Here is a 14,249-nt window from a genome sequence, read left to right on the forward strand (position 1 = left end):
ATGGGTTTGGAACGACATGAGGGTGAGTAATTAATGACAGAATTGGGTGAACTATCCCTTTAAAAACTTGAGTATTTTGTTGTACTAGGTCCTAACAGTTTCCAAGAGCATGGGAACAGGATGCTTCTGATCTGGCTTCATGGAATCATGATAGAAGGGAGCAGCCCAGCCAAAGGCCTGTATGAAGCACTGCTTTCTGTTGGGATTACAAAGATTGCAGGTAGGGATGCGTTGCTAATACAAAAAGCAATATGGCTTTGCGGCGTAAAAATATACATTTATGCTTTCACAGTCTTTATAATGTCCCTTACAGTAAAATTAGCAAGGAACAAAATGATGAAATCTCATTCTATACATTTTTTCTCATTCCCAGAAAAAATAAGAATGGAAGGAACAAACACTGATACACGGAAATGCACAGTTTCATGAATTCAAGATGCTACAAAGACTGCTATGAACTAAAAACAGCACTTTAATTTCTAATTGATCCAACAATTAACTTTAGTACCACCTGTGGATTAAGGTACAGTACAAACTAATACAGTAGCTGACTGATCTGAAACAAGGAATCAGAAAAGTGTTGCAGATTTTGATTATGACTTTGTAAAACATTATAAAGTAAATGGTGATAAACAACTTTAATAAATTAAAGAAACCATATCATGTAATAAATAATGATTCTTCAATTAAAATCTTGGCAATTTCAGTATAAAACAACTTACCTTCATTTCATGTTCATGAAAAAATAAATTACATTTAGTACTAAAAATGTATTAATCTAATTCAAAGCCTCTTATCAAATCAAATACTATTGAGTTACAATATCCAGACTCAAGGCCTGACAGATAAATGAACGAGTGTGTGTGTGTGTGTGTTAGTCCACAACTTTGATGGAGTGGATGTGAAAGGTGGAGGAGGAGGGGCCTCTGGGTTGGCTGGAGGAGCTCTTGCTACTGGAGACAGTCTGACTCTGAAGAGCAGAGCGAGGGAATTTAGCTGCTGTTGCCTGGCCGACAGTAAGCTGTAAATGGTGAAAAAAAAAAAATGAAAAAATTGAATGAACAGTATTGTGTGTTTGATGTTTTGATATCATCACGTGTACTTCGACATCTGTAGGGATGTTTCTTAATACCTGAGTGACAGGGTGGTGTCTTTCTACAACAACTGAACTCATGGGAGGAGCCACACCCATGACATGCAGAGCTGCAGGAGGGCGGCCCGTCCGGTTATGCTCTAGCCGTCCCGTCAAACGAGCGGTCACTGTCTTGGAGGCTTTTTGCTTGCCAGCTGTTACTATCCGTGTGCTCGCCTAAAGAAGAGAATAGTAGTACCATTAAAAGCAAGCAGTTTTCAGAACATTCGATACACAAATATATAAATTTAATCACAAACATTTTGAAAAGACAGGTTAGAAACGGATTGAGAGGGTTGATATAAAATATATTTATAAATATACTTGCAGTGAAATGTGGTACCTGTCTGAAAGAACTTGTACTGCCCCCTGGTGGTCCGGAAGAGTTCACCACCGTGGTTGAGAAAAAAGTTTCTGCTCTTGGGCCTGTGCTTGAGCCAGGCTGAGAGACAAAATGTTCCTGAAGAGAGAGAGAGAAATAAAAACAAGAATTTAAAAACATTATTCTGACCGATTAGACTGTCATGTGAAATTTTCTAGGAAATGAAACACAGAAAATGCAAAAAAAGGCATTTGGTCCTAAATGAAGTAATTGAGGTTAACTTGACAACTAAAGGGCATCTGTAAATACACTAAAAAGAAAACACTACAATCTCGTAATAATGTTCCATCAAGCTTGATATTGAAATGAAGAGCATTGCATACACAGTGTATATCAATATGAAAACAATAGTGCTAAATATGACTGCTGGGTTCAAAGCATTGTTTCTTGCACGTCTTACGGCCTCTACATCCTCTGCAATGCCCAGATGTACTGGACTCTCCATGACAACTGGACTGAGCCGTGATGACGAGACAGTCCGTGGAGGGTGATTGGCCATTGAGCTGGTGCTTGGCTCGTCCCCTGGAAGTGGAACATCTACAAAGAAAAAAAAAATAAGAATAATAAATAAAGGCTAGAGTCATGATACTGCATAAGGTTTGATCTTTGGAAATTATTTCGCAAAATAAAAAAAGAATATGGTACCATGTACATGAAGATATTAACAGCCCTGCTTTAATTTGAATTATTGTTTCAGATCCGATTTCATTCTTTTAATATCAAATTCTGTCTCACACTCTCTCTCTCTGATGCTCATTGCCTCAAAAAAAAATAAAAATAAAGGAATAGTCAATGAAATTTTGGTAAAATTTCACAGGCAAAAAAGGTCCATTATCTGATATCAACAATGCAGCAATGTATAAGGCACAGCTCACACAGAAATCACTTTCAAACCAAGCAGCTTTTTTGTGAATTAGTACTACAACTATTATTATTATTTTTTTTAAGTTTCCTAAACTTATAGTTGTCTGCACACCCGCGATTCGACAGAAGCTCTCATGCGTATCTTTCAGTGAAGCACTGTTCTGCGATCAGCAGTAAATCTCCATCCAAAGGCCAGAGGGCGCTCTCGCGCTGAAACTCCAAATACGCCTCGTAGAAGAACCCTAGAATCGCTGCAGCTGAATAAACAGAAGATTTAACTGCTTTCATTGATTCAACGTGACTAATAAACACTTGACTACAGCAATATATGGTTTATCGGAGTTCTTATTATTATAATTTTCATTAAAATAAAGTATATTTATAATTCAATGCCTTTATCACTGCTTAAATTCTGCTCCATCTGAAAGCACGTGATGATGATTTCCTGCTGATTACAGAACCGGCTTTTTTAACCAAATGCGCATGACAATCGCATTCGATTAATCGTGCAGCCCTAATCGACACACTTCAACCCTTAACATTTGTCTACCTTTACTGCTTGTTTAATTGTATATACAGTATGAGCTACATGTGGGACAACAGAAGGGAAAAAGGTTGATTATGATGCAGGAATATTAAACGTTTGATAAGTAAAGCCAGAGGCTAGAAAACCATTACCGCAATGAATCTGATTTAGCTGCCATATAAAACGACATGCCTAGGGTGTATTCAGTTATTTAGAAATTACCTTTTGTCAAATCCTCGGTTTTTAACAGTAATGAGGTTTTATGACATTTTTTTGCATATCAAAGGAAATATCTGAGTATCTGTCATAATGTACACTTCAAGAATGTAACAATTAGTCATGTTAAACTGTTACATCATGCCTTAGATGGGTTTAGCTCAATTACAGTGGCAATGATCACATTTATCATCTTACCATGGTCCAGTCTACCCGCTTCTCCAGTGTTGAACATGCTAAGGGCCTCGATGTTGAGAGCACAGACCCCACGCATGAAAGCTTTCTTCATAGAGTCCTCATAGCGCTCTCGCTCCGTGTGCAGCCTGTGGATTTCAGCTTGAGCTTTCTGGAGCTCCTCTACATACTGACAAACACAATCACAAAACTTTCATGTAATGTCCAAATCCAGTAACCTATTAAACATGGAATCAATCACACTTTCAGTAAAATTGCGGTATTGGCTCCAATCACCTGTGCCATCTTGGTCTCGTAGTCTGTAGAGAGCTGCATGCAGACGTCCTCTGCTCTGGCACAACATGCTCTCTCCACACGCTCCCGCCACCTGTTCTGGATGAGTGAGTGCCAGCCTGCCCACACCTTCCTCTTGAGCTGCAAATGATAGTGCTGCTCCGCCAGTCTGCCCCCCTGAGCCTGAAACACACAGAAATACATGAACATTTATATTTTATTAAAAAAAGAAGTCTTATTATTTGATAAAAGTAAAACAGTAATTCTGTGAAATATTTTTACAATTTAAAATAACTTAAAACTTATATTGTAAAACGTAATTAGTCCTGTAATGGAAATGTTGAATTTTAAACAGCCATTACTCCAGTTTTCAGTGTTACATGATCCTTCAGAAATCATTATCAAATCATGCTGATTTGCTGCTCAAGAAATATTTATTGTTGAAAACTGACTGAAGAATTTGAATGAAGCCAGGTAGTGTGTATATAAAAATAATAATAAAAAAAACTTTCTACTACTTCGTTGAAGATTTTACCAGGACATAAATAGGCTTTTGAAATATATTTATTAATCCCAATCAGTGTTGGTAGTAACTGGTTACAGTAATAATATTACTTTGTGCAGTAACTAGTAGTGTAACTAATTACTAATATGATTTCAGTAATAATATTTGGTTACACTTTACGTATTTTAAGGTGTCCTTGTTAAAGTGTAATTATACATTTAAGTACGGAGTAATATTAATTAACTAAATGTACTTACTATATGGTTAGGTTTAGGATTAGGGTTTAGCTTAGGGTTACTTGCATGTAATTATGCATAATTTATTGTTATTATAATAGTAAGTACATGTAATATGTAACAAGGACACTTTAAAATAAAGTGTTACTTCAGATATCATCCATAAATCAGCTAGTTACCTACTTACTTTTGATTACTTAACCCCTACTGATTTGAAGTCCAACAATCCAATAATTCCTATATTTATTTCCATAATTTTCATGACTCATGAACACGTGAAGTCACCAGAGCTGCGGGCAAGCTTGGAATATGAAAAAGCTTACATTCAACAAATGGAAATATTGCCATTACATTAATTTTGTGAGAAGAAAAGATGATCTCAAAACCAATGTGTGGCATGATGGCATTATGGAAGTTGTGGCATTACTTTACTCTGAAGTCTTACTTATCCACATCCCCCTGATCCCGATATAAATTGTATTGCTAAAATTAAAAATCTTTTTAGAAAACTAAACATATTCTTACGAACTTCTGCTATTTCTTTTGATAAAACACATTATGAAATATAATTGTATTATGGGTAACAGAAAAAATTATAGCTTCAAGCTACACATGACAATTAATGAAGTTAATACAACACTTAAAAATCACCACTATCAGTCACCACTAAGTGTTTGTAATAACTTCTGACTGCGATCCAGTGTGCATTTTGGTCAAATGATGAGGCAGAAATATATTGTTAGTAACATTTCAGACTTATCCTTTTAAACGCAGATATGCTTGTGAAACTGCAATTTCTCCAAGAAAAGAAAATGAATACAAAGCACAAGCCTGTCTGAAGTATCAATCTGACGGGAGTAAACAACACTGTCTGAAAAACAGCTGCCTTGTGTGTGTGCTGTCAGTCTGAGCTTGCCCCGTCTCACCTCCTCTCTGGCTGCACACTGCTGTAGTCTCCACTGGGTGAAACTCCTCATCAGCTCCAGCTTCTCCCTCTGCCTGTCAACCGCCCTGCTCAGATTCACGATCACCTGCAGATGGCAAAGGCCAAGGAGGAGATGACAAACTGGAAAACAGAGACTTACAGCCTGTGAAAAACTGACACAGAGTAACATTTTGCACCCCATACACTGAATTTCAAAGCTTACATTTAACATTTACTAATTACTTACACTTAATACATACTACAGGAACAGTCTATTAATTATCAATATTTGTGTGCACCTCATCTTTTCTCTGGTTAGAGATCTTGTAGGTGTTGAGCAGGTCTTTCAGACCATCCATCTCAGCATTTACAGCAGCCATATGGGCTGCATGTTTCTCCCTCTCCTTCTTAAGCTGCAGTCTGTGCTGCTCCACAAAGGCCAGTTTCCACTTCCTCAGCTCCATCATCACATTACTCTGTACACAGACCAAGAAACAGTTCCTATAATGCATTATAGTATGAAGAAAAACACTACTTAACAGTGTTATTTTAATATCACTGAAATACTATTATAGTTTCATATTTGACGTTTTTTTTCCATTTAAATTTTTAGTAATTTTGTTGTTTTTATAAAAAAATGTTTTAATATGACTATATTTCTATTAATTTTATTTTAGTTTTAGTTAAGTCATTTTAGTACATCAAGTTAAACTAAATGAAAATGTTGCCTTGACAAACAGATGATTTCAATTAACATTTACTTTATTTCTCTGTTTTTTATGGTTTTCGTTTTAGTTAACTACAACTCTGCTGCTTACAATACATAATTGCAAAGCAAACCTTAAGGTTTGTGGTCCAGGTGTCCAAAATGTTCTCCATCTTGTTCAGGTTCTCCTCTGAGATGAACATCTCAGTCATGACGGTGGTCAGAGCATCAGGGCTGCTTTGTCCTGATCTGTCTGATCCAGTCTGCGACCTCGCTGATCTTTCCTCAGATGACACAGGCCTGTCTGCCATGCTCTCAGCTGAAGTAGAAGCAATATTATAAAACACATAGTTCTAGATTCTGATTGGATGAGACACATTTGAAAGCAAGAGGGCTGAGAGATTCTAATTTAAATGGCTTCATGAAGTTACCCTCGGATGTTCGACTTTGTGGTCTGGATTCTTCTAATGACGGAGTTGGCATAGCCCCGTTGTTTGAGTGCACTTCATTATCTGAAATAAAACAAAGAGTGGTTCTCAGTCGTTTTGTCATGACATTGTCAAAGACAAATTTGAAAGCCTCACAAAATATTTCAGATTCTTCTTCTATTATAAATTTTTTTTTTTTTTTTACAGAAACAAGGTGTTGCAATATAGTAAAATAATTCAGTAAATTTATTATATAAACAATCAAAATAATTAAATTCCAATAACAATGTTCTACATGGTTTACACTTTTTATTACCAGTAAATTTACATGACTCATTTACATGCGATTAACAAGTTGTTGTTTGTTTACTTGCAAATATCAATTTCTACCTGATAAAACATTTTAGAGCTTTATAAAACATTTAAATTACTGTAAATGCTAAAAGTAGCTCATAACTCGCCGATTTAGGAGAAAATCTTAAAAATAATGGCCGTGTCAATCCTAAATTTAGGACTCCTAAATTTTTGCTCTAAGAGTATTTCACAAAGCGTTTTAGCTCTAAAACAAGCTCCTAAATCTGTGAAAGGTTAGGAGTAGTGAAGCACAAACTATCCTAAAATGGCTGTTGCCGGCAATCTGCCTCTGAATGTAAACATTTTAAGAAACATTTGATGATAATGACCTTTTAAAAAAGGTATCGCCTTTGGTTTTTGGAGGTTATCCCAACTCTAAATTTTCCTTTGATTTTATCCTTGTTTTCAGTAACCAGTTGGGCAAGAAGTAACAGCTGTTCTAGCGTCCAGTTTATTTATTTTTTTACGTTTGCATGTGTTACTATCAGCCATGATTATTCTACTCTGTTAATTAAAAGGCTGTTTATATGCATATTCACTAATTGTTTACGAGAAGCATACACGTAAGAGGCTGACAATTAGCTGAACGTATACTTGTTTAATTAGTGACACTTAGCCTGCAATTTAAAATCTTTATTTGAATGTGGCAACATTTTTATTTTTAAACCTTTATATGAGACAACATCGTGCTCTACAATATTTCTATGAATAAATCTGTGACAGAGACTATCAGCCAATCACTGCGTGCATAGTTAGTGAGTATGCTGACTTCATCCATAGCAACGAGATCAACCCCACCCTTTACTCTTAGCTTAAGACTTCTCTCTATTCCTTACTAAAAGTTTGTCTCAGCAGCTTTGTGAATAGGTTTTAAGAGAAAAATCTTAGCTAAAAACTTTTACTGCTATTTAGACGAACACTTAGTGGCTGGCAAGATAAAATGTTTTGTGAATACAGGCCCTGCTCCCTAAAGGGAACGAATTAAGAAATTATTTCAGCTTCAATCTGTTCTTCCGGCCCCTTTGGATGTGTGCTGAGATCCCCTAGCGGGCGCCGACCCCACAGTCAAGAAAAACTGCTTTAAATCTACAGACCTCTCAACCAAATAATTACATGCAACATTGGTGTCTGCAATTTGGAATTATATAGCATTATTATCTCCTAAATATGCATTATATGTTAGTAAGGGGTCTACCTGCAGTGTGTTGAGCAGGTGTTTCTCTTTTAGTCGTATGCTGTAAACTCTTGGAGAGTTGAGTTGAGCTCAACGGCTGTGATGGGAAACTCGGTTCATATTTAGGAGTCACGACAGCATATCGAAGAAGTTCTTCATACTCGTCCTGAAAATTTGAAAGAGAAGGAACAAAGTCAAAGCATCCTTTAAACTGTCAAAAATGACAGAAAATCTGAATCATATACCTTAGTGATTTTTGTGATGGTGGCTATGATAACTCACCTGAAGCACAGAGGAAACGGAGCTGCCTCGGTCTGAATCTCTTGGTAAAACTGGACTATTGTGCTCCCCTTCATCGGATGACATCTGAAATACAGAATGAATCAGGTGGTGTTATATATAACAATGTTTAAATGACTCATTTAAGTTCAAATAGGCCAAAAGAACCAATTCTTCTTAAATGCAATAACTGTATTGCTTTGCCAGTCTACTTCAAAACGGTTTAATCTTCTATAACTCCAAGGTATCATTGTTAAAACACCCTTAAAAAGAAACTGATTAAAACAACTAGATCTATCAGCTAAAAGTTTTACATTCAACATACTACTAATAAACTACCACTAATGTATTTATAGAAGCATTAGTTGAAAATCTAACGAACAGTGCAAGGTTTTTGTTTATTTGAGCAGCAGCAGAAGCAGTGATTTCTCGACAGTGGTTTTCTCGAAGTAAGGAAACTTAGCAACGTTTTTGTTTGCTAATGTTCATATAATAAAGTCAAATATTGAGTCAGTTGTCACGCAGGTAGACATAAACAGCCAGTCCCAGAACCGAAGCAAACTAAGTTCCTGCTGTACGTTAGTTAGCTTCACAGCGCTGTGTTAGCCTCTTGCTGAGTTCCTAAGCTAAATCTGCTAAGCATCATGTGTGGTAGAGAGATAAAACAATACGATCGTTACCTTCTCAGTGAGTGTTTTAAAGGTATTTGTTCCTCTATAACGCAGCGTATTCCTTCAATCTGTAAGTACCCACTCTACTGTTAAAAAGCACTGTTTCAAACTGCTAGACGCTGCAGTAAAAGCAGTTTTGATTGGTTGAAAATTTGGCACGTTTCTCTTCGCTTTTATGATTGGTTAGAATGTTTCCGTAGTTACAGGGACGCGGAAGCGTCTGTTGCATTGTTCTTTTGATATTTATTTATTTAGTCATCTATCAGACGCTTTTTTCCAAAGCGACTTACAAATGAGGACAACTGAAGCAATCAATTGTAGTATTAAAACCACTAAAAACAGATCCAAAGCTAAAACTTTATAAACACTACCTATACACATTTTAAAAATAAAGCGACTAAATAAAAATGACAAATGCATACAACAAAGTTTCAAAACTTAACATTTAAATGAAAAACAAAAAATAAAGCTAAAAACAATTCAAAATATTAAAGAACAAAAGGTATCCACCTTTTTCTTCAACGCGGAAGTAAGCCTATGGGTGAGACTTCCGGTTCATTAGCCGCTGTAGGTAAATAACGAGGAGAATAACAACGTGCAGTAAACGGTAAAACTGTTTGCACTACAAACCAGTGTGTTCATAATTTCAGATAATACATTAAAATAATATGATAAGACACACCAACTTTCAATATCAAGCAGCAAAACGAACTGTTTTGTTCAGCTAAAAATAGCTGGACGGAGTGGACGCAGATGAGACCGGAAGCCAGACCCATAGAATTTACAAATGGCCGCGCCCATTTTTACGACAAGAAAAAGGTGGATAGTTCTTTTTTCTTTTTTTTTGGTGTTTGGCTTAAGTGTTAAGTTAGAATCATTATTATACTCGTATCCACCTTTTTCTTGTCGTAAAAATGGGCGCGGCCATTTGTAAATTCTATGGGTCTGGCTTCCGGTCTCATCTGCGTCCACTCCGTCCAGCTATTTTTAGCTGAACAAAACAGTTCGTTTTGCTGCTTGATATTGAAAGTTGGTGTGTCTTATCATATTATTTTAATGTATTATCTGAAATTATGAACACACTGGTTTGTAGTGCAAACAGTTTTACCGTTTACTGCACGTTGTTATTCTCCTCGTTATTTACCTATAGCGGCTAATGAACCGGAAGTCTCACCCATAGGCTTACTTCCGCGTTGAAGAAAAAGGTGGATAGGCCTATATATATATATATATAATCTAAAAAATATGTAACTACTAGAGGTCTTCTCTTGTCCTAAAATCCATACCCGACCCGAATCACTTCTTACCCGAACCTGATGTGCATAAATAAAGACCCGACCCAAGACAGACCCGATGAAATTAGAACCGAGTCCCACGGACTCGTATGGAAATGTTAAAAATTGTACCAAAAAAAGATTTTTTGGGGGGGATATTTTCTGCTTTATTCGTTTCTTTTCTTTTCTTTCCTATAGTTTTTTTTTTTATTTGCTTTGCATTTATTAGCATTTAGTAGACGTTTTGTAGCTGCAAAAGAGTTCACATTATCACTGTTATAAACAACACAATCGATTAGCGACCCAGAAATATTCGTAAATATTTCTTCATCGTCTATTTAAACTTTACTTCCCCATTTTGTTTTATCACAACTTTACGTTTTTTAATCCATAATTTTATGTTTATTGCCAGTTTGAATTACAGATCAATCTCAGACTTGTCGACATATAATAGCTAAATAGGCTAATGAAAAACAAAAACACAAAGAAAGGAAAGGAAATCAGAGAAGAAAATCAATCTGAGCCATCATTAATGCATCAAGAATCTAAAAGATAAGTGAAGCGCATGAGTTGAATGAATGAATCAGGCCTTATAATACACTGACCATGAATAAAAGCACTGCACTGTTTCAAGCTATATAAACCCTGCAGGTATTTTGTGTTGGAGTGCTTTATAATTCAGTCATCAGAATGAGTGGACTCTTAAGTACAATAATTTAAAGTTTATTTTGATTTCAGGAGGTAGGCTACATTTAGACATGTACTACATTACACAATAACACAGCATGGGCCTATGTACTGCCTTTTCCATTTAAAACAATAATAAAAAATCTCAGCTCTTACAATTGCATCGATTACAGATCAATCTCAGACTTGTCGACATATAATAGCTAAATAGGCTAATGAAAAACAAAAACACAAAGAAAGGAAATCAGAGAAGAAAATCAATCTGAGCCATCATTAATGCATCAAGAATCTAAAAGATAAGTGAAGCGCATGAGTTGAATGAATGAATCAGGCCTTATAATACACTGACCATGAATAAAAGCACTGCACTGTTTCAAGCTATATAAACCCTGCAGGTATTTTGTGTTGGAGTGCTTTATAATTCAGTCATCAGAATGAGTGGACTCTTAAGTACAATAACTTAAAGTTTATTTTGATTTCAGGAGGTAGGCTACATTTAGACATGTACTACATTACACAATAACACAGCATGGGCCTATGTACTGCCTTTTCCATTTAAAACAATAATAAAAAATCTCAGCTCTTACAATTGCATCAGGAATTTAAAGCAACTGGAGTATAATTCACAGGATGGGCTCTTTCTTATTTTGGTGTTGTTGTTAATGTTGTGGACATTTCAGCAAACAGTTTTGTAGCCTACATTGAATTAGTTAGTTGTATTTGTGTTAACAGAAAGATATTCTTCGTTGCTTGTAAACCATAGCACATACTGTTCTTAGTGGATTGTAAGTAAATTATTCCACTTTATCCATCACTCTTTTTGTGCTCTGCCTTGTGAAGTATCACGACTCTTTTACCACCAGATCGTTTGCCCCCTGCCTCAGCCCCCCAACTCAAATGTCAAGCTACACTTATGATTACAGCACCTTGATAAAATGTCCAGCTCAACATGAATTCAAATACTGCTTCTGAATCTCAGCCTGAAAAACATAAACGTGTTTGTATTTGCCCTCACTTGGAAGTCAGCCCACATTCTTTACTCACAACCTGGTTCAATTTGTTCCAGGACAATAGTCTCAAGCCATTAAATGAACTTTCTCTCCTGTGGTGTTTCTGTAGAGCTATTTGTGGGCTTCAGAATGCAGAAACTGTAGACAGAGGACAGAAGTAATAAAAGGAGTTGAGTTAGGAGGTTAATCGAATAACAAAAAAAGTTTTTCTTTTAGCAGTTTCAGAGTTTATTGGTTCTCAAGATCATTTAATTGTGTTGTCTAAGGAAACCGATTATCGTTCTAAGCAGAGTGTGCTCTTATGGACACATTGCCTGCCCTGAATGAATGAGCATGAAATTAATATACTTAGGGGAAATTAATGTGAAAAGTTCGATATCCCTTTCTTTTCAAAACATTTTCCTTACAAGACATTTTAAAATAAAAGGAATCACATGTATAAGCTGGCCGAACACCTTAACGCTTCTCAATATAACTGATATAATATTAATATACCAACTGAAGAACTAAAATCTGTATTTATACCTTTTTAGTGCACAGACAACCACCATAAGAAATGAGAAAGCCACATGATGAATCAAAGTTCTTCACAAGGAGCTTTTCCACAAGCTGAGGGAAATACTAATGTAAAGAAGAGGCACAAAACACTATCATGATAACAGAAATGACACAAAAATAATGCAATAAACCTACATTCTAACTACAAAAGTTATACAGGCATTACAGTCTTTTGCTGTTAATGATTTTTTACATGAGAATGTATTTCAGTGAATCATCAAGTTGGGACATTAATATTATACAAACATGTGCTTACATGATCACATTATTCATGTTTTAGCTGCGCTATACAGTTTGCACTTTGAATAGTTTGCAAATTTTAAATCTGTGATCAGATATTCAGAACATATGCAGAACTCTCCCATTATTATGCAAGCAATCCTTCATAGGCAGCAACAGCTGTCATAAAGCCGTTCTACTCTGAAGCACTGCAGCAACCAAAAATGTAAAATGCCTTTGAGGTATTTATCATTGCTCACAACTAAGACAGGCAGGTTGTGAATTATTGTTGTAGAATTGATGTCAAAGTTCTTCACTTCTGTTTTGAATGCTAAGATTTTTTGTATGAAGCAAATTTTGTGAGCAAAGTGGATTCTTCACCACTGCATGTTCTATCATTTGTATTCATTAGCCATTAGAGGAGGCATAGGCTCTGGTGTATGATGCATCATTGCAAGCTGATCTATTTTAAGTAGTAGCTAAGATGGTTATACGTCAATTTGTAAGATGGTATGGCCAAGTCTAATGACTGCAGTTATGACACAACTGACAGCTTCGTTTTTATTATTGTCATGCTGAGAAATGTCTCGAACCTTTTTTTCAAAAAAGAAATTGTATGTGAAAAGTATTATCTAATGTCAACACTGACATAATGTTACAAGTTTTCAAGGAGATTTAGCTGTGGTACATGCTGATTCGCATCCAGGTGCTGCGTCAAAGTGACATACAGATCTCTGATTGTCTCAGTGTAAACAATCTCAAATCAAACTGTTTTTTTTTCTTCTTAAAAAGATTTAACAGGCTGAAATTCCACTGATAGTCACAACTGAGGACACATAGTTATAATGCTCCATACTGCAGAGTAGCTCATTAAGTGAAGTGCTCCTTGGCTTTCAATCATTCATGCTGAGTGTATCCTCCTCTATGGCTCAGTCATAAATGAGGAACAGAAGCATAAGGTCACACAACAGAAGAAATTAGAGGTCACTGTTTCATACATACTGGCTTAGTGCACAAACTGTCTAAAGCTATTGCTATAGGCCTCCAGAATCTGGTACAATATTGAACTAATCGTCCTCCCTTTGAAAAGCTTATTAATGAAACACAACTCTGAATTTATGTATTTATATATGGCCAAATTTGTCTAACTGGATGTTTTTCATTTCATGCTGTCGATCAGATTGATTTACGTTGTCCATCAAATCTACATGAAACTCAGTTTCAAATTAGATCTTTTTCTTCTTCTAAAGAACAAGGTTGGCTTATGAAAAAGCCTGCATATTTAGTTGTTTGTCACAACAGACACGTCCAATTTATTTCATGCATACATTTTCGACCACGTGAAATAAACTTGAGGTTGCTTATAAAATGTATTGTGCATAAGACCAACCTCATTATTTACGCGTAAAACTTTATTAATTGTCATAATATGCTGAGTGCACCTTTAAATCACGCCAGTTTGTCGTGATCTGGCAAAAAGATGCCGGATTTGACTTTCAATTGAACAGTCTCTTGTAGGGGGTTTCTTTACGTCGTACCACGGTGTTTCCGTCAGGTCTCTCCGCATAGCATTATTACCACAACACACAGTATACCTCTCTCTCTCTCTCTCTCTCTCTCTCTCTCTCTCTCTCT

General features: G+C 36.0%; 1 protein-coding gene across 1 annotated transcript; it reads right to left on the reverse strand.

Moving 5' to 3' along the window:
* Positions 1-786: 786 nt before the first annotated feature.
* LOC107561619 (centrosomal protein POC5) lies at positions 787-9,005 on the reverse strand. Its single transcript, XM_016246092.1, has 13 exons — positions 8,876-9,005; positions 8,199-8,282; positions 7,938-8,082; positions 6,392-6,472; positions 6,095-6,279; positions 5,554-5,730; positions 5,256-5,360; positions 3,592-3,771; positions 3,319-3,484; positions 1,915-2,051; positions 1,476-1,592; positions 1,133-1,309; positions 787-1,021 (listed from the first exon to the last, which is right to left on the reverse strand). The coding sequence occupies exons 2-13, from the start codon at positions 8,280-8,282 to the stop codon at positions 875-877; spliced, it is 1,701 nt and encodes a 566-aa protein (XP_016101578.1). The 5' UTR covers positions 8,876-9,005; the 3' UTR covers positions 787-874.
* Between the last annotated feature and the right edge of the window lie 5,244 nt (positions 9,006-14,249).

Source organism: Sinocyclocheilus grahami, unplaced genomic scaffold (assembly GCF_001515645.1).
Source record: "Sinocyclocheilus grahami isolate Dianchi unplaced genomic scaffold, SAMN03320097.WGS_v1.1 scaffold784.1, whole genome shotgun sequence".
NCBI lineage: Eukaryota > Metazoa > Chordata > Actinopteri > Cypriniformes > Cyprinidae > Sinocyclocheilus > Sinocyclocheilus grahami.